The sequence below is a fragment of the Leptonychotes weddellii genome, chromosome 3 (assembly GCF_054177405.1).
Source record: "Leptonychotes weddellii isolate Sample4059 chromosome 3, ASM5417740v2, whole genome shotgun sequence".
NCBI lineage: Eukaryota > Metazoa > Chordata > Mammalia > Carnivora > Phocidae > Leptonychotes > Leptonychotes weddellii.
In genome coordinates, this window is record NC_138371.1 from 3,992,669 (window position 1) to 4,011,602 (window position 18,934).

General features: G+C 53.9%; 1 protein-coding gene across 2 annotated transcripts; it reads left to right on the plus strand.

The window, feature by feature from the left end:
• Positions 1-763: 763 nt before the first annotated feature.
• GBX2 (gastrulation brain homeobox 2) lies at positions 764-3,438 on the plus strand. Of its 2 annotated transcripts, XM_081815454.1 has the most exons (3): positions 764-1,314; positions 1,635-1,643; positions 2,313-2,679. In XM_081815454.1, exons 1-3 carry the CDS (start codon positions 764-766, stop codon positions 2,398-2,400), a joined length of 648 nt encoding a protein of 215 aa, XP_081671580.1. In that variant the 3' UTR covers positions 2,401-2,679. The 2 variants fall into 2 exon arrangements, with proteins under 2 accessions (XP_081671580.1, XP_006750056.2); XM_006749993.3 differs by lacking the exon at positions 1,635-1,643 and having other exon boundaries at positions 764-1,286; positions 2,313-3,438.
• Positions 3,439-18,934: the final 15,496 nt, after the last annotated feature.

An 18,934-nucleotide genomic window follows, 5' to 3' on the forward strand; every position in this document is an offset into this window, starting at 1 on the left:
CCGCGGTAGGTCCTAACCCCGGAAGCTGCCCTGGGCGGAGGCCTCGACAAGGCTGTCGGGCCGCGGGGTTCGAGCCGTGGAGCTTTGGAGCCAACAGCCCGCTTTCAAGTTTGCGCGGCGCGAGCCCGGCGCGCAGGTTCCGGCTCTCGGGCCCGCGCGCTCCGCCGGTGGCGCCCGCAGCCGGCTCAACGCCAGCCCGGGTGGAAGGGGCGGAGTCCCGATTTCGCCCCCGCCCCCTCCTGGCTCAGCCAATAGGCGGTGGCGCCCGGCCCCACGTGAGGTAAGCCCGGCCGGGCAGCAGGCAAAATGTGAATGAGAAAGAGGAGCGCGATTTAAAGGTGCTGGCGGCGCCCGCCGAAGACAAGTGCGCCAGCTTCGCGCGCTCCCCAGCGGCCCGCGGGAGGCGACGGACTGCGGATCCGACAGACGGACGCACCGACGGCTCCGAGCCGGGGCCGAGGGTGGCAGACGAGACGCGCGCGGGCTCCGACGGGCAGGCGGCGGGCAGAGGCTTCAGCGTGCCCGCGGGGCCCGGGTGCCCTCTCCACTCCCGGGCGCACGGCCTCACCCCGCGCACCGCCCACACGCGCTCCCGCCAGGCATGCAACCCGCCCAGGACTGAGGGTCGGCGGCGCCTGCTCTCAGGGTCCCGGCCGGCCCCTGCCCGGCGCACCCGGCTGTGCTCCCGGCGCCCGGCAGGCTTCCTGGCGGCGGCGCGGCGCGGGGACTTTTCGCCTCTCTCTGGCCTCTCCCGAGCGCGTCTATGAGCGCAGCGTTCCCGCCGTCGCTGATGATGATGCAGCGCCCGCTGGGGAGTAGTACCGCCTTCAGCATAGACTCGCTGATCGGCAGCCCGCCGCAGCCCAGCCCTGGCCATTTCGTCTACACCGGCTACCCCATGTTTATGCCCTACCGGCCGGTGGTGCTGCCGCCGCCGCCGCCGCCGCCACCCGCGCTGCCCCAGGCCGCGCTGCAGCCCGCGCTGCCGCCCGCGCACCCTCACCACCAGATCCCCAGCCTGCCCACCGGCTTCTGCTCCAGCCTGGCGCAGGGCATGGCGCTCACCTCCACGCTCATGGCTACGCTGCCCGGAGGCTTCTCCGCGTCTCCCCAGCACCAGGAGGCGGCGGCCGCCCGCAAGTTCGCGCCGCAGCCGCTGCCGGGTGGCGGCAACTTCGACAAGGCGGAGGCGCTGCAAGCCGACACTGAGGACGGCAAAGGCTTCCTGGCCAAGGAGGGCTCGTTGCTTGCCTTCTCCGCGGCCGAGGCTGTGCAAGCGTCGCTCGGTGAGTCGGCGGCGCGCGCCACCCGGACGCGGGGGCGGGAGGGGGCGGGGGCGAGCCAGCTCCAGGTTCCCGCTGGGGCCGAGGGGGCGAGGCCGAGCCCCCTTCCGACCCCCGCCCCCCGCCCCGGCTTCCCCCCTCCTGAGCAGCAGGAGGACGCGGCGGAGCTGTGCCGCGAGGCCTCCGGGGGGCATTTAGAGCCGAGCAACAAGCTAGGGGGTGGGGTGGCATTTAGCTCCCGGGGCCAGCTGCTGCGCGGGGCGGCTGATCTGTCTCGCGGCGAATTTGGATGAGTCTATCCCCCCTCCCGCGCGCCTTGACCTGGGATCCCGGATAGGTTTCAGCCCTTAGGGGTGGCGGGTTGGGCTGTGCGTCTCAGCAGTGCGTGTGCTCAGGGGGCGCCCAGACCTATTAAACCCCTTCACTAGGCTTGCCCGAGAGAAGCGGATTCCTGGGAGGTTGTGCGTCTGCGTGTGTGTTGGGGTGTCTGGTGGGAACTTCTCCTAAGGCTACAAAACTTCCCTTTTACCAACATTATCTGTCTCAAAAAAAAAAAAAAAAAAAAAGACACGGTCTAGGATCTGTACCTCCCTGTGTCTCCAATTTGACTGCGATGTAAATTGAGGTTCACTAAATTTTCATTGGGGGGGTAAGATGGATCGTGAATTTCCCCCTCCGTCCTCACCCAGCCCCCACCCTGGGGACAAAGAGGACGCTCTCTTGGGCCTCACGCCTCCTGTTACTTATGCCTTAAGCTGCCGGAGGCTGGGAGGGTGCAGACGTGGCCTGGCGGCCCCTTGAGTGATGGTTCTGGGCAAAGGGCCGTCGTCTGTACTGTCTTCTTTCCTCCTTTGAGCTTTCTCACGCCCCCCCCCCCTTCTCTGCCCCTCAAAGGCCAGGAAATCACAATGTGTTAATGTCATAGAAAGACAATCCGCTAAGGGGGGAAAAGGCCCAAGTGAGGGTGGGAAGGGGAAAGGAAGGCCAGTGTGCGAAATGTAATAAAACGCCGTTTGGTTTTGCTTTCAGTCGGGGCTGTCAGAGGGCAAGGGAAAGACGAGTCAAAGGTGGAAGACGACCCGAAGGGCAAGGAGGAGAGTTTCTCGCTGGAGAGTGATCTGGACTACAGCTCGGATGACAATCTGACTGGCCAGGCGGCTCACAAGGAGGAAGACCCCGGCCATGCGCTGGAGGAGACCCCGCCGAGCGGCGGGGCCGCGGGCAGCACCACGTCCACGGGCAAGAACCGGCGGCGGCGGACTGCCTTCACCAGTGAGCAGCTGCTCGAGCTGGAGAAGGAGTTCCACTGCAAAAAGTACCTCTCACTGACCGAGCGCTCGCAGATCGCCCACGCCCTCAAACTCAGCGAGGTGCAAGTGAAAATCTGGTTCCAGAACCGCCGGGCCAAGTGGAAACGCGTGAAGGCTGGCAATGCCAATTCCAAGACAGGGGAGCCCTCCAGGAACCCCAAGATCGTCGTCCCCATCCCCGTCCACGTCAGCAGGTTCGCTATCAGAAGTCAGCATCAGCAGCTGGAGCAGGCCCGACCCTGAGGGCCCAGGGAGAGCCAGGGCCTGGACCACCGTGGAGAAGCCATAGCTCTGGAGGGAACCACGGTGGCCTCTGCCATGTTTGAAGCAAAACTCAAAGTCACCCCCCCCCCCAACTTTGGACATCCCAAGCACATTGAGAGTATATTCATTAAAAAAGGCTTGAAAGACTGCTTTTGAAGGGGCTACAGCTACACCTGAAGACACACTAAATATTTATTATACTATCCTACTTTGTACATAGATATCTATATAAACTGGATCTCAGCTGCAGTATTTTGAAAGTTATAGGACCAAACTACCCAGTAATATTCTCCACTCACATTCCAGAAGAAAACAAAACCTCTGCTGTAATCCGCCACGCATAGCAGCCTCCTTTCCATACTTTTCCAAAGGTAAACATGACACACAAGAACAAACCATGGGGTTTACGCTCATTTTTGTTTCTATCTTGGTTTGTGTTTTTTTTTTTTTAGTTGACTGAAAAGCAGATGTTTTGGGGCAGCCTGGAAATTTGCTTTGCTTTGGTTCTGCCTGGCTTTCTTTCCTGGGGTTGCACATCCTATCTGAGCCATGTTTGAAGCACGTCTCCGTTGTGTTTAATTTATTTCAATGTAGCTTATTTTCTTATAACTTATGACATTTAAACAATCGCAGTCTTGTGAATAATAAAAAGGAGAGAGAGAGAGAGAAGGGAAAAAAAGGACCAATCTCTGGGTCGCATAAGTGTGTCCAGATTTGACTGTTTAGAGGGTACTACTAGGGTATGGCCAGGCGGCTGGTCTGGGGCCACTACTGGATAAAGGTCCGCTGACCTGGTCTCTGCAGGCTGGCTGGACACGAGCCACCCTGCACCTTACCGGGTTTTTAAGTGGAGAGCAAGAGCTCTACTTGGGTTATAAATTTAAGGAAGCCTAATTTTCATCTTAGAAAGCTGACATCTCCCCTTTGCATGGTCTAATCAATACCTAGGAGGCTGGCAAACTTCGGCCAGAGGAGGAGGCGGGCGCCGGGAGGAGGGAAAGCGAGTGAGGGTATTGGCGGCTTTTCACAAACTCCTGATGTTCTAAACCGACCACTGCCAGGGAGGAAACGCGTTTTCTTAACCAACATCCCCGGTCGGAAAAGGAGCTGTGCTCGCTCCCCAAGCTGGGCCAAACGCCCATAAATCAGGCTCCCGGCCTTATCTTGCGACGGGAGCAGAAACCCACCCAACCGAGCTGGACTTGCCGGCCGCGCTCAGCTCGAAGGAAGAGGCGGGCAGCGAGCGCAGGCGGGCCGGGCACCTCCCTCTCCCGGCGGGGTCGGAGGGGCGGGCCCCGACCACCGCCCCACCCCAAGGGCTCTGGGGCAGTCGGCCGCACAAAGAGGGTAAGGGAGAGGAACGCAGGCGGGGTGGTGGCCGGGTCCGCAGGGATGCCCGAGAGCTGGGCAGCTCCCCGCCGTGGCGGGGCGGCCCACCGGGCGCGGGAAGGGCCCCGGCCCCCCAAGTCCCACTGCCCTCACCCCCGGGCACCGCGCCCCGGAGCCCAGCCCAGAACGCCCGCTCCTTTCCCGACCCCGAAGCGCGGGGCCAGGCCCACTGGAGATCGTCGTGGACGGGCCCGGGGCGCTCCAGGGGCGTGGAGCGAGCGAGCGAGAGTGAGCGCGGCCCGCTAACCTGCAGCCTGAAGGGCGAAGAGAAAGAAGCCAGAGGCTTCGCCAACCTCGGCCTTCCGCGTGGGGAGCAGGTTCCGAAGCAGCCGCAGGCAGTGCCCACCACGGATCTCAGCCCTAGAAGGGGAGACACGTCGCCCTTGGTCAATACCGGTATTGACTTAATTTACACGGCTTACAGCCCGTCACCTCCCCGCGCCGGAGGGCCATGGGGCCTGAGGCCTCCGCCGGCACTTCACGCACAAGGTGAGGGACCGAGGCGACCGAGGCAGCGTTTCCCGCCGTGTTCCCGAGATTTCCAGGGGCGGAAAATGGCCCAAGACTTGGTTTTCGAGCACAATAAGACGGGGTGGCCAGTCCTCCGAAGGCCTCAGCCGGCTCTGCGAGCCGCGCAGAGCTTGGGGGCTCCTTGCGGTCCCTCCCCCCAGGGCCCTGGGGCCTGCAGTTGGGGGCTGCGCCGGGGCCTTTTGGTGCCCCGGCGCCGGGTCCGCCAGGCCCGGCCGCTCGCCGGGATCCCGCCAGTGGCCCGCCGGCGAGCGCACCCGGATCGCGCGTTGGCGTCCTGTGCTCGAGGCAGGTTTCCCCGGCCACACGCCGCTACCGCGCATTCGAGGCTAGTGGAGACGCCGCCCCCACCACGTCCCGTTCCCCCACCCCGACCCCACGCCCCGAGCCAGCGGGTCCCGGGGCGGGATGGATAGGCGCCCCCGGCGGAACTGTGGCTGGTGGTGCGGAGGCCCTGCCGAAGGAGCGGCGGCCTCCCGGGCGGGGGCGCCCCCACTCGGCACTCTGGGCCTGCGGGAAGAACCCTGGGTATGGAGAGCCCGGTACCCGCGGCAGATCCTGGAGTGTCCCCACTTCCCGTACACCTTGACACCATAACAGGTGTAACTCCTACTCATCTTCTCCAGAAGCCCAAGGTAGGGATAGCAGGCACAGAGGGACCCAGAGCCTTGGCTACACGGACCCCGCGGGAAAATGAAGCTCCCTAGAAACTGGGGGCCACCTTCAGGAATCCCCACCCCGCTGGGGGGTGTGGGGGGACCAAGTTGCCCGGCCCTCCCGCCCTTTGGAAGCACAAGGAGAGGACCAGGGCTCCCCCAGCCTGCAGGCAGGATGCGGAGCCTCTCTGCGCTCTGGGGAAGCTGCCTCCCCCCTCCCCGACCCCTGAATGCCGGGGCGCCCCCGAGAGCCCGGTGCGGAGGCCCAGGCCCGAGAGACAGGCCGAGGGGAGGAAGATAAACAAGCAGCCCTTGATGGCCGCTGTCATCATGGCCGTCATCATGGCTTTCATTTGGCTGCCTAATGAGTCACATCACAGGCAGAGAGAAAAATTGTCAATCGCCCGGGCCCTAATGAATTTTTTTGCAAATTGTAATCAAGCCAGGCCGTCTCAGCTGGCTGATTAATGAGACCCACGAGGCTCGGCCAGCACCTCAGCTTTTTATTCCATCCCGTCCTCCCTGCACTAAATTAACAGCAACTTGTCTGAGCTTCAAATTAACTCCCAATGATTAATTCTGATGGGGGGGCCTGAAGAATAGCTTGTTCTAATAGGCTCTGGCCTGAGATGCTGTTGGAAATTAATACACTTCCCCTTTGGCTGCCGGCTTTAATCCAAGGTTGGGTTTTGACATCACTATATTTGTTGTTACAATAAATTCCACTTACATCTGCAGATCAAATAATTACGCTTGGGAGCTCCCGGCCCTGTGCCCCCAGCCATCCACTAGAGCCCCTCAGGGCTGCCGGCACCCCTTGTCCACCAACCTGGACAGGGGTATGTAGCAGGGGGGGTGAAGGAACAGCCACCCTACCAGGAACCCTCTGCCCTAGCTCCCCAGGGAGTTGGGTGACCCCCCCCCCCACACACACACACACCACCACCCTTTGGAGAACCAAGGGTACTTTGAAAACACATCACTTCCTTGAGCAGAGCCCTCTTGAGATTGGTCTTGGGCCCGCAAGCAACCTCTCCCACCCTCTCTGCAGGGGCTGGGGATATCCTTGGGGCAGCCTGGGCCACCAGCGTTTGGATCCTCCCCCAACCCCAGTCCAAGGGGAATTTTTGAGATTTAGCACACGCTTCTACATCCAGCTTTTGCCTCCTAGTCTTCAGCCCCCTGGATTGTTCTTTCACAGGAGCTTTTCAGCTAACTGGGGTGGACTGGGGTGGGGTGGGGCCCTCCAGGTCTGGTGTGCCTCCCAAGATCATCCTGAGCCTATGGCTGCCTGAGCCTCAGCAGTTCCCTCTTGGCCTATGGCTGGCCCGAGCACCTGCATTCCAAGACTGCGGTTTCTCTCGGGGTCAAAGCCCGCTTAGCCTAGCGTCTGTTTGTTTGAGCTTAATTGGCTTAACCATTTCAGTTGTGTTGGGCAAGCCTAGCAGAGGGTCCCTGCAGCGGCTCCCTCTGCCTGGGTCTGTCCCAAGTGGAGTTGTCCGCTGTCCCCCCCTTGGCAGGGGCTTCTGGATGCACTGGAAGTCAGGAGGGTCACTCTGGTGAACCTCAGGATCTGGTCACCACCTTCCCTGATCCTGAGCCTTCCCAGATCTCATCTGCCATCTGCGGCCCCGGGGGGGGGGGGGCGCCTCCGGCCGCCCAGCAGTAGAGTCCACCTCGACTGGCTCTCCTCTCGCCTGCCTGCGGGATACTGGAGTAACCATGCAGCCAAGTGACCTGCCCTCGCCCAGTTGTGGCCTCCCTGGGAAGGAGGCTCCTGTATGCGTGCCCGTGTTTTCTGTCCCCGGAGACCCCAGGCCTCTGCTCCAGCATGCACAGCCTGAGCAGGTGGCCTGCTTGGACCCTCTGCAGGGCACGGCTTCCTGGAAGACCCTGAGGCCAGGGCCTCTTTCTCTGGAAGCTTGGCACCCACCGGGGCTCTCGGGGAGCCAGGCTCTGGGGTCGAGGGGGGAAGCTGTGGTCTGGGGTCTACAGGGAGCGGCCCTGGGCGAAGGGAGGAGGCATTAATCTTCATTTTGGGCCCTTATGGTGTAAACAGGAGAAATATGATCTTGGTAACCTAACATGAATGCAAATCACAGCGTCAGAGTAATAAAGCACCTGAAACCCCGACACACAAAAGCAACACCATATGTATGAAGACAACCTGCATAAATTATAAATTACATCATAAAAATTGATTGCCTATTTGAATAGTTCAGAAGTGAGAGACCTCAGCTGACTTCCGCCCTCCGTGGCTTTGGTTTGAGGTCAGGGAGCATGTCCCCCCGACTGGCCGCGGACCCGGTGACTGGGCTTAGAGTCTCCTGCGGGAGCTGCAAACCGGCCTGGTGGCGCCGGGGGCGGGAAGCGCACTTGACGCAGGGCGCACACTCCAGCTCCGCGCCCCGGGGGGAGGGTGGGGGGGAGACAAGCCCGCAACCATGGACGCCCTGCGAGGCGCGGTGCCGGTGGGGCGAGAGGCGCTACGGGCGCTGCAGCGGCTCACCGCCCCGTCTGGGTCCCAGGACACCCCCCCCCGCGCGCGTGCTGCTTTAGCTGCCCTGAGGCGGGTCGGATTTCTAGCTCGGACCCAACGGTCCCTGCGAGCGCTCCCTCCCCACGGAGTGGGCTCTGTGGCGAGCGCAGGTGTGAGTGCGTATGGGTTGGGGCGTGAGCGCGTGGAGTTGTGCAATTCCCTGCTACGTCTCTACCCACCTTGCTGTGTTTCTCCGTTTTCCTGGATCCCCAACGGCCAAGAGAACCACCCCACTGGAGGAACCAGAAACGCCGTTCAGAGGCGCCCATGGAAGTTGAGCGCCCACTGTGCGCTTGAGTCTGGCCTCGGGGCTCCTCCGACTCGTGGACCATACCTTCCACCGCCATAAGCCCACTGGAGGGGCCTGCGCCTCTGTGCTCCACCCTATTTCTTTCCTGCTGCATGGAGGCCCAGAGTCTGGTCTCTGGCCCCCCTACCCCGGAGCCCGTGTCCCCTCACTGCATTTGGCCTCTGCCATCTCCCCACACACCCCTGACCTCCACGGTGCAGGCAACACCACGCCTTCTAGGCTCTGGGATGACCGCCTCTGAGGTCCATGTCCTGCTCCGTCACACCCCCTCTGGCCTTTGAGCTATCCCCGAGTGTGGCCTCTGGGCTATCCCTCCTTCCCAACCTCGCAGCCCACCACCAACACCCCCACCTGCACCAGTGCGCGGACCCTGGCCTACTCCTTCCCACCGTGCTCTTCCTGGAACAGATCCCAACGACTCCACGTGTCCACCCTGGAGCTGCGCGAGGCGCTGGGCTAAGGAGGGGAAAGCCAAGGCCTGGGCAGCTCAGGGAGGGGTCGTCAGACCACGAGGAGAGCCTGTTCTTCCCGAACCATCCATCGTGCGCCCCATGGTCCCTAAAGGAGAGAGGAGCAGATCTGGTCGCACTGGGGCCCCCGCAGCTCGATGGAGGCGGGGAGGCCGTCCGTGGGCGCGGCCGCCCATCCCGCGTGCACTTCTCGTTCTCAACCCTAACCGACCTTGCTGGGGTAACTCTCCTGGGCCCTGCGCCCAATACTGCGGGCCCTGCCCAAAGTCGCGCCCAAGGCTAGAGAGAGCGGCCTGGGTCCAGGCTAACGCCTGCGGCAGAGCCCAGCCTCGGAGGCGGACGTCACGCTGGGCGCCCACCCTCCCTCCTCCACCCGCCTTCCTCTCCTGATTTCCCGCCACTGGATCCCTCGGGGCCTTTGTCGTGCTGGTCTGTCTCTGGTGTGGCCGCACGTCGTCTTAAAGGGCCCGGCCCCCCAGCTCTGTCTCCGCAGCCGCCTGAACGACAAAGACTGAAATGGGATTACACCAACCTGATCCCATTAAGCCTCCCTCCCCCACCCTCGCCTCCCCAACCCCGCCGGAGGGCCCGGGCTCCGGCGGACTCAGATCCCCTGCCCGTTCCCTCTCTCCCTGCCCCCAGCCCGACTTCTGCCCAAGCCCCTGGTGTGGCGACCCCGCAGGGAGCTGAGCGCCTTGGGGGTTTGGAAGTGGCCGCTTGACCCCAGGGTGGGAGCGCCGGCCCTGGCTTTGAATGACAAAAACCGAGCCCGGCCACGCGGGGGCGGAAGGAAACCAGCGGTGGTGGGGGGCGGGGGTGACCCCACCAGGCCTTGGACTGGCCTCCCTGCAGGCAGGGTCAGTCCAGCCCAGCCTGTCTGAACCCAAGGTGGGTGGTTCAGCCTCTTAGCTTCCAGGACACCTCTCCCAGGGCTCCAGCCAGGGTAGCTGGGGCCTAGAGTGCAAATAGAATCAGGAATGACACCACCCTGTACTCAGCGCTTTCCCTGCCCACTCAGATCTCACAGCCGCTGGGGGAGGCAGGGGTGAGGCCCCCTGTCTGCAGAGGTAGTAGCTAGGCCACTAGAAAGGCGCCTCCAGCTGGGTGGTGCTTGCAGTGGGGTCTGTCCTGGGATCACTGCAAAACCTGCTTTCTGTCTCTGCACAAGACTTGGGCGCTGAGGACAAGGCCGTCGGCCCCCCAGTCAGGGGCGGAGGCAGAGCCATGGGCCTGCTGGGGAAGAGGTGGCAGACGGAGGAGGCCGGTGGAAGGAAAGGGCTTCCAGACAGCATTCTTGCTGGTGGATCTGGGATGGTGGGGTGGGTGCTGGGGGCACTTTGGTCCTGTTTCATCTTTCCCCTTCTCTTCACAGAGTCCAGCATCTTTCCTTGGGATTGGCTAGATCTTGGGGGAGATGGAGCACAGAACAATGCCAAGGGCACAGGAAGGGGGGGGCAGATCCTTGTAGACACTCCCCTTAGCTAGACTGGATCAAACCAGTTCACCCATCTGAACCGTTGTCTCTTCACCTGATGACCAGGCACAAGGGTGGAACCTTCAAGATGTCTTGGTTTCTGCGGAGGTTAATGATGTAGCTCAGATGAGGTGAATGGTAACGTCCTGCCACGGTAGCAGCCCATGGAGGGCCAGGTACACAGCCTCAAACGCAGACCGCCTGGGCTCCCATCCTTGGCCAACGAAGTCTCGGACCTCAACAGGCTGCCTCTTCTGTTAACCCACGGAGACCATCTCAGCATGTGCAGGGATACCTTAGCCCCCCCCAGAGTCAGGAGCCCCCCAGGGGAGAGGGGCATGGCTGTCCACGGGAGTCCTGCTCTGGCTTGTTCTTAGTCTTCAGCAGGACACCGGCAGGGGAGGTCTCGGTGGATGTGTAAATCATGACTAATGTCATGAAGTCTCATTTCGGAAAGGCCTTCATCATCTCTAATATTTGCAGTTACTCCTTTGCATAGACACCCATCTCCCTCCAGAGGTGTCTGGAGGGATTATTTAGAAAGCTGATAGGAGCCTGAGCATTGAAAAACTCAGAATGCAAACGCCGTGGTGTCACGATCCTTGGTCAGTGAATCTCCGGGTTGTGTACCATCTGGCTAGACTCGTTTTCCAGGAACCTGGCTAGGGCTCTGTGCCGTCCAGAGCGTCGACCTTCATGGGGTCATCTGGAATATACTAAAGCAGTCCTTTCACATGTAGGCATGTGATTTTTGCTTTTAGACTTTAGAGGGTGGATCATTTTTTAAATGTTTATCAATAGTTTCGAAGTGGATTCTTACTTTCCATGACCATGGCTGGAATTTTCTCACCAATAATTTTCATATTTCGGCATTTTGAAAGCTATAAATTGCCAGAAAAGAATGATAATCGCCCATCTTTAAATGAGAAATTGTTAATTTGGGATTTATAAAGGACTTTCCTTAATGAATAATAGTGAAGACAGATTTGTCTTCCTGCCTCATTTTGCAAAGTCACATTTGTAAAGTCAGGAGATTTCCATTCTTCCCCCTAATTCCTCTCTCCCTCCAGAAGGAGTGGAGGCGGCCCGGGGATGAGATGAGGGGACCTAGTAGTGTCCCGGCTTCCTGAGGGCGCCCCGGAGGCTGCACTCTGCCTACCCTGGCGTCACCTGTATGCAGAGCGCCTCCCCCCGGACATTGGCGGCACAACAGTCTTTGCTCGCGGTGGTGTGGGAGTGTCCCAAGAACGCCAGAGGTGTGACCCATCATGTGACAGCCAAAAGTGCCCTCAAGGAGAGGGGAACTGTCCCCAGCTGAGAATACTTCTGTTGGCACTGTGCTAGGCATGGGGGGGCCCGACAGGACTGTCGGGGTGCTGTACACACCCTTGGGCCCTTGGAGCCAAGGGTGAGAAGCAACTTTGACTGTGGGGAGACCAGTGTGCCCTGAGGCTAAAGGCAAGGCCCTCATCCCCAGCCAGCATGGACAAAAAGGGTACACAGGCTGGGGGAGCCTGGGCAGTGGCTGTGGGATGAGCAGGTATTCACCAGCACCTCTCCCAGCTGCCCGGGCAATGAGTCTGTGCAGGGCAGCTCCAGGCCTCCTGTGGAATCCACAGAGCAGGGCTCGTGTCCAAGCCTCTCCCAGACTCACTGCCGAGAGCTCGGTGCTCTCAGGGGTCACCCAATTCTTCCACACCGAGGCCCCCAGACGCCCCCTTGGCTCCAGTGTTCCTGCTCTGGATAAGCCGCATCCTGCTTCAGAAGCCATAGGAGTAACGTCTCCCATTTGAGCTGAGCAGCTGGGCTAGCTCCTGTGGAAACACAGCTCTCAGGGCACCTGGGCTTTGAGCTGACAACGAACCCAACCTCAGGGGCGGTCTTTCTCTCTTCAGAGACACTCCTGCTCCCAAAGGTTGAGACACACTTACTTGGTTCATCCCGCTTCCTGGGACTTAGGACAGCCATGCCATCAGTGTGTCTTGGGGACATGAGGGCCTCCGTGGTGGTCTGTCCCGGGCAGCCCTGAGCTCTTGGGGGCTGTGCTGGCCCCGCTCCCCACCTGCTCCTAATAACAGTACTACTACTACTAATGATAATGGTCCTTCCACCCCGCGTTACCCTGCTCCCGCCACCTGGCAACCAAGTAAATGGAGGGGTTTACAGCCTAATTTGGAGACATTTAGCGAAGTCCTTGGTGAGGTCAGAGCCCACAGATTCCGAGCAATTCAGCACATGAGGCCCGTAGCCGGCCAACATCCCTGCGCCTCCACCAGCCTCAGCGGGAGGAATTCGGTGATGCTTTCAGGAAATTTTCTCATTGACGTGATTTCTCCTTGACAGGGTTGCCTTGGTCTTGAAATAATGATTTAGTAAGATGACCCTCTGTGCCCCCCCCAGCCCTTAGGTCAGATCCACACCCCACCCCTGGACTCCCTCTCCAGGTGGGAGAGTTCCCAGTGCTTCACCCTATTCCTCCCTCAGCTCTGTGCAGAAACATGGGAGGAGACTGGAGTCAGCTGGAGAGAGACCAGCCCATGGCTGGGGAGAGCACAGGAATCTTAAGGCCGCCAGGGCTCCCCAAATGAACTGATTACCTCCATGCAGTCCCAACCAGAGTCGCAGAAGACTTACGTGAAAGTGAGCAAATGATTCCAATGTACATCTGGAAAAAACAAAAAGATGAATGTGGCTGGGGGATTTTTATTTTATTTTATTTATTAAAAAGATTTATTTATTTATTTGAGAGAGAGAGAGAGAGAGTGCACGAGCATGAGCAGGGACAGAGGCAGAGGGAGAGAGAAAGGGAGAAGCAGACTCTCTGCTAAGCAGGGAGCCTGACTCAGGGCTCAATCCCCAGGCCCCTGGGATCATGACCTGAGCTGAAAGCAGATGCTTAACCGCTGAGCCACCCATGTGCCCCAAGACGGGAATTTTTAAAGGCAAGCATAATGAGGAGGGGCACTTGCTCTAATAAGAGCAAACAACTGATATCCATGGGTGATGGGCCCTCCTCTGAGCACTTGACATTCATTAATTACTTGAATCCTCACAACAACCTGATGAGGTAGGTATTATGTTTAACCATATGAAATGGTTGGTATTTGCTAGCATTTTGAACTTACAAAGTGGCAATTTTGTATTATTGTCACCCACATTTTGCAGATGGCAAAACCATGGCACAGAGAGGTTAAGTAATGGTCCCAAGTTCACACAGCTAGCAACTGGTAGATTCAGAATATATATCCAAACAGATGGGCTGTAGGGTTAGGGTTCATGAGATTACATTATATAATTGACAGACTAGATACTCAGAAATAGACTCTAGAATATATGAAGATTGAATCTATGATAAAGAAAGTTCCACAAATCTGTGGAAAATGAAGAATTATTACATATATGGTATTTGCTAAAACTGGCTAATTGGGAAAAAAGAGAAGATCTTCACCTCCCACCTTACCATGGATCAATTACAGATGGATTACAGAATTCAATGTATAAAAGGAAACCTTCAAAACCTAGAAAAGAGGATTAGCTAAATAATTATCTGCTGAGTGGGGAGGACACAAGGAAAGAATAGCAAAGCTGTCTACATATAAAAACGGAACCTCCTTTTCATTAAAAAGACAAAACAATTAAAAATATCAGGAGGAACTGGGAAAAATACTTTGTCAGAAACATATTTCCACATCAATGACTAAAATAAAAGGGAAAGGAAGCTGGGAAGGGGCATGGATGGACCTTTCATGGAAGGTGAAAAGCAAACTCATTGATCCTACAAATATTTATGGGGACACATTACTTGTCAGACACTGTTCTGGTCTTGGGATGTAGCTGGCATTCCAGGGGGTGAGAGTGACATTAAGTAAACCAATAAGTGAATGTCATATAATACCAGGTGTTATGCAAACAAGTAGATGATAGGAAGGAAAACAAGACTAGGTAAAGAGGTAGGGGGTGGGAGGTGCTATTTTAGATAAGAAAGTCAGGGGCAACCTTGTTGATAAGGTGACAGTGGGTAGCTCCCTGAAAGAAGGGAGCAAGAAATGTACAGATCTGGGGGAAAAACAATCCAGGCAGAGGGACCAGCAATGAGACTACTATGACTGGAGCAAACTGGCGAAGAGGAGAGTGGTGGGTGGGACACTGGGGTCACAGAGGTAGTAACCAAGCATCTGATCGTGGAAGGCTATGGAGGCTCTGGAAAGAAGTTTGGATTTTATTTCAGTGATACAGGAAGCCACTGGAGGGGTTTGGGCAGAGGAATGCATACTTTTTCTTTACTTGCTAATAAACATATAAAATTGGCCAAACTCAGGGGTGCCTGGGTGGCTCAGTCAGTGAAGTGTCGGCCTTTGGCTCAGGTCATGATTCCAGAGTCCTGGGATCAAGCCTCACATTGCGCTCCCTGCTCAGCGGGGAGTCTGCTTCCTCCTCTCCCTCTGCCTCTCCCCCTCTAGCTTGTGCTCTCTCTCTCTCAAATAAATAAATAAATAAATAAATAAATAAAACCTTTAAATTAAAAAAAAATAAGATAAAATAGGTCAAACTCAAAGAGATATAAATTAAGACCAAAATGAAATAACACTTTAATCCTTTAACAAAGTTTATAATATAAAAATAATAGAAGAATTTACAATATAAAAAGTTTGTAAGACCAGACACTGATACAGGACAGTGAGGTGCCACTCATTCATGGCTGGAGGAGCACATCCATTCAATAAATAATGATTGAGCAGCCACCATAAGCCAGACCTCAAGGACTCAGAGAGGTGGTTGTGGGCAAGAGAGACAAGGGATCCAGGCTCAAGAGGTAGGGCAAATTTTTCTCTCAGTCTATTTTAAATTTGTTAAGCAATAAACTTTACTATCAAAAAATGAATAAGAAGGGGCACCTGGTGGCTCAGTCGTTAGGCGTCTGTCTGCCTTTGGCTCAGGTCATGATCCCGGGAGTCCTGGGATCGAGCCCCGTGTTGGGCTCCCTGCTCCGCAGGAAGCCTGCTTCTCCTTCTCCCACTCCCTCACTTGTGTTCCCTCTCTCCCTGTGTCTCTTTCTGTCAAATAAATAAATAAAATCTTAAAAAAAAAAAAAGAATAAGAAAACCACCATTAGTACTTTTAGTCAGGATTGTAACTAGAGGTCCTAACCAAAGCAGTAAGATAAGAAAAATTAAAAGGTGTAAAGATGAAGAGGGGGAAATGAAAGCATACATGTAAAAACAATAAAGATATAAGGTAATTGGGGAAAACTACAAATTTTTCTTGAGAGACATTAGAGACTATAAAAATAAATGGAGAGAGACACCATGATTGTGGATGGAAAGATTCAATGTCATAAATGTGTCAATTATTCCCAAACTGGTTTTAAGATTCAAAGCCATTCCTATCAAAACCCTAGGAGGATTTTTGAAGAACTTGGGTTAAGAATAACCATGATACACCTGAAGAAGAAAATAGGTGGAGTGGAGGGGTATATCCTATAAGATATCAAGTCTTATAAAGTTCTGGTAATTAAGGAAATGTAGTATTGTCACGGGAGTAGACAAATGGAACAGTGCAACAGAATTGAAGGCCCAGTGCATATAATACCCCATGTATATATGGAAATTTGGTTTATCACAGCATTTTAAATAAATAGTGCTAAAGCAATTGATTATCTCTCCAGAAAAAAATGAAACTGATGCTTCCCTCATACACCACACACACAAACTACAAATAGATTAAAGATATTGATGTAAAAGACAAAATCTAAAAGAAATTAGAAGCAGGGGCACCTGGCTGGCTCAGTCAGTTAAGTGTCTGACTCTTGATCTCAGCTCAGGTCTTGATCTCAGGGTCATGAGTTCAAGCCCCATGTTAAAAAAAAATTAGAAGCAAAAAGAGAAGAATATTGTTTTCTAAAAGATTTCTTCAACAGTTTACAAAATGTACTGCTCATGAAATGGGAGCATTTTTTAAAAGTCACAAACTACAAGAAAATCTTTGTAAGGAATTGGTATAAGAAACAATAAAAGAGCTGCTACTAGTAAAAAAGGAATAGATTAGTCAGGAAGAAATAAGAAAAGTACATATTTCATAGATGAGAAACATGATTGACAAGCAAACTTATGAGTGTATGCTCAATCTAATTTGTAACCAGAGAAATTTAATTAAGGCCACTATGAAATATCATTTTACATCTATCTGATTGCCAAAAATTTAAAAGCCTGATGATACCAAGTGGTAGCAAAGGTGTGGAGACCTGGAACCCTCACATACAGATGGTGGTGGGAATGTAAATTCATACAACCATGTTGGAAAATGACTTGTCTCTTGTATTGTGAAGTCAAACACGCACACAACCATGTGGCAATTTTACTTTTAGGTATTTATTCTAGAACAGTGGTGCATACAAAGACTTTCCAAGGAGTAATGAGAAACTGATGATTTTAAGGAAACCTATTTAATCAAATTTCCAAATGTCCTCTTTTCTACCCCTTCTGCTTTCACCAAGGCACCCTCTTCCACTTTCCCTCCACCAAGCCCAGTCTTAGATGCATTACACCAGGTTGCAGGAACTCTCAAAAACCTGCGCTGGAAAAGTGTATGAGAATATTCTTGGCAGCCTGCTTGGTGATGGCAAAAACTGGAACCTCAAATCAGGAGGAGAATGAATAAATAAACTGTGGTCCATTCACTTTCTGGAACAGTACAAATGGATGAACTTCAGTGACACACAGCATAGATAAAGCTTAGAAAATCAGTTAAGTGGGAAAAAAGTAGGATTTCAGACTTATAAAGCTCAGAAACAAACAAGCAACGTGCTATATGACTAAAGTATTTTTTTAAAGCAAGGAAAAGATGAGCACAAAATTCAAGGTAGTGTTTATCTCCAATGGAGGCACTGGGATGGTGGGTTACTTTATTATTCATTTTCATGGCTCATTACATCTACTCCATTCCGTTATCACACCTCATCTAATTACAAATGTTTCCCGATTTTTATTTTGAAAAGTTACAAACATATAGAAAAGTTAAAAGAACAACATGTGAACATCTGTATACCGTTTGCTTACATTCTCCATTTGTCAGCAACTTATTTTTATTATTTATGGCTGTTGAATCACTCTAAACCTTCATGCATCTTCTGAGAATAAAGACATGGGCCCACATTACTTGAACAATCACCGGCCTAAGAAGACTAACAGGAATTCTCCAATGCCCAGCCTGTGTTTGGATTTCCTCAACCATCTCACTTCTTTTTTTAAGATTTTATGTATTTATTTATTTGAGAGAGAGAGAGCGAGCACTAGGACCCTGAGATCATGACCTGAGCCAAAGGCAGACACCCAATCAACTGAGCCACCCAGGCGCCTCCCCCACATCTCACATTTGACAGCTTCATGAAAGACCAGCATCCAATCAAGGTTCATAAATTGCACTTGGTTATTATAAATTTTAGTCTCTCTTACTCCAGATTTACACATCTGACAATGACTTTTTTTTTTTTAAGATTTATTTGTTTATTTTAGAGAGAGAGCACAAGCATGAAGGGCAGAGGGAGAAGGAGAGAGAATTTCAAGCAGGCTCCACATGAGCACAGAGCCCAATGTGGGGCTTGATCTCACGACACTGAGATCACAACCTGAGCCAAAATCAAGAGTCAGATGCTTAACTGACTGAGTCACCCAGGGGACCCTGACATTGACTGTTTGAAGGCTTTAGGCGAATATTCTTACAGAATGCCTTCCTGACTAGAATTGTCCAAATAGTGTTTCTTTCTCTGTCCTGTGTGTTTCTATAGGTAATTAAAGTCCTTGAGGCATGGGATGGCTCTAAGAAAAGAAAAACAATGCATTTTATTGTATAAGAACTTTTCATTTTTATGTAGTCAAACTCTGTCCATTTTTCTAAGCTTTTGGTTTTTATATCTCAATGAGACAAGGCTTCTCCAGGATTATAAAAATATTCTATACACTTCTAGTATTTTTGTACCTTCTGTTTTTGTTTTGCTTCAATCTATCTGGAATTTATTTTTGCACATGGTGGGGTAAGAGCTGAAGTATACTTGACCTTAAATGCATAGCCAATTGTCCCTCCTCATTTATTAAATGGTTGGTATTTTCCACTGATGTGAAGTGCTACTTTTATCATATTCTAAATTCCCATGTCTCTGGTCCATTTCCTGGAACATAGATAAAATTTTGATCTCTTTGTTACAGGACAAGGAACAGAATGGGAGAGGGGACAGCATGTGCAAAGATGGGAAGGCCATCAAATGACACATTTGAGAAAGAGCAAGACCAGGGCACCTGCAGGAGGGCAGCTTGTGGAGGAGAGGTCAGGGGAGGAGAGGGGCAAGATTGCCTGGGACTTTTGCAGGACAAGGTAAGCAACTGGATTTTATTCTAGGGATGCTAGAAGCCATCAGCATTGAGAACACAAGTGTTTCAGGAGCTGACTTACATTTTAAAAGGATTATTCTGTGGCTAAAATTAACAAGTCAGGAAATGACAGATGTTGGTGAGGAAGCGGAGAAAGAGGAAACCCTCCTACACTGTTGGTGGGAATGCAAGCTGGTGCAGCCACTCTGGAAAACAGTATGGAGGTTCCTCAAAAAGTTGAAAATAGAGCTACCATATGACCCAGCAATTGCACTACTGGGTATTTACCCCAAAGATACAAATGTAGGGATCCGAAGGGGCACCTGCTCCCCAATGTTTATAGCAGCA

What these genes read in the sequence shown, in the direction of transcription:
- GBX2 (XM_006749993.3), top strand. Translation starts at nt 764, where the DNA reads ATGAGCGCAGCGTTCCCGCCGTCGCTGATGATGATGCAGCGCCCGCTG. An exon ending in GGCTGTGCAAGCGTCGCTCG is followed by an intron (nt 1,287 to 2,312) that starts GTGAGTCGGCGG and finishes TTTTGCTTTCAG; the next exon opens with TCGGGGCTGTCAGAGGGCAA.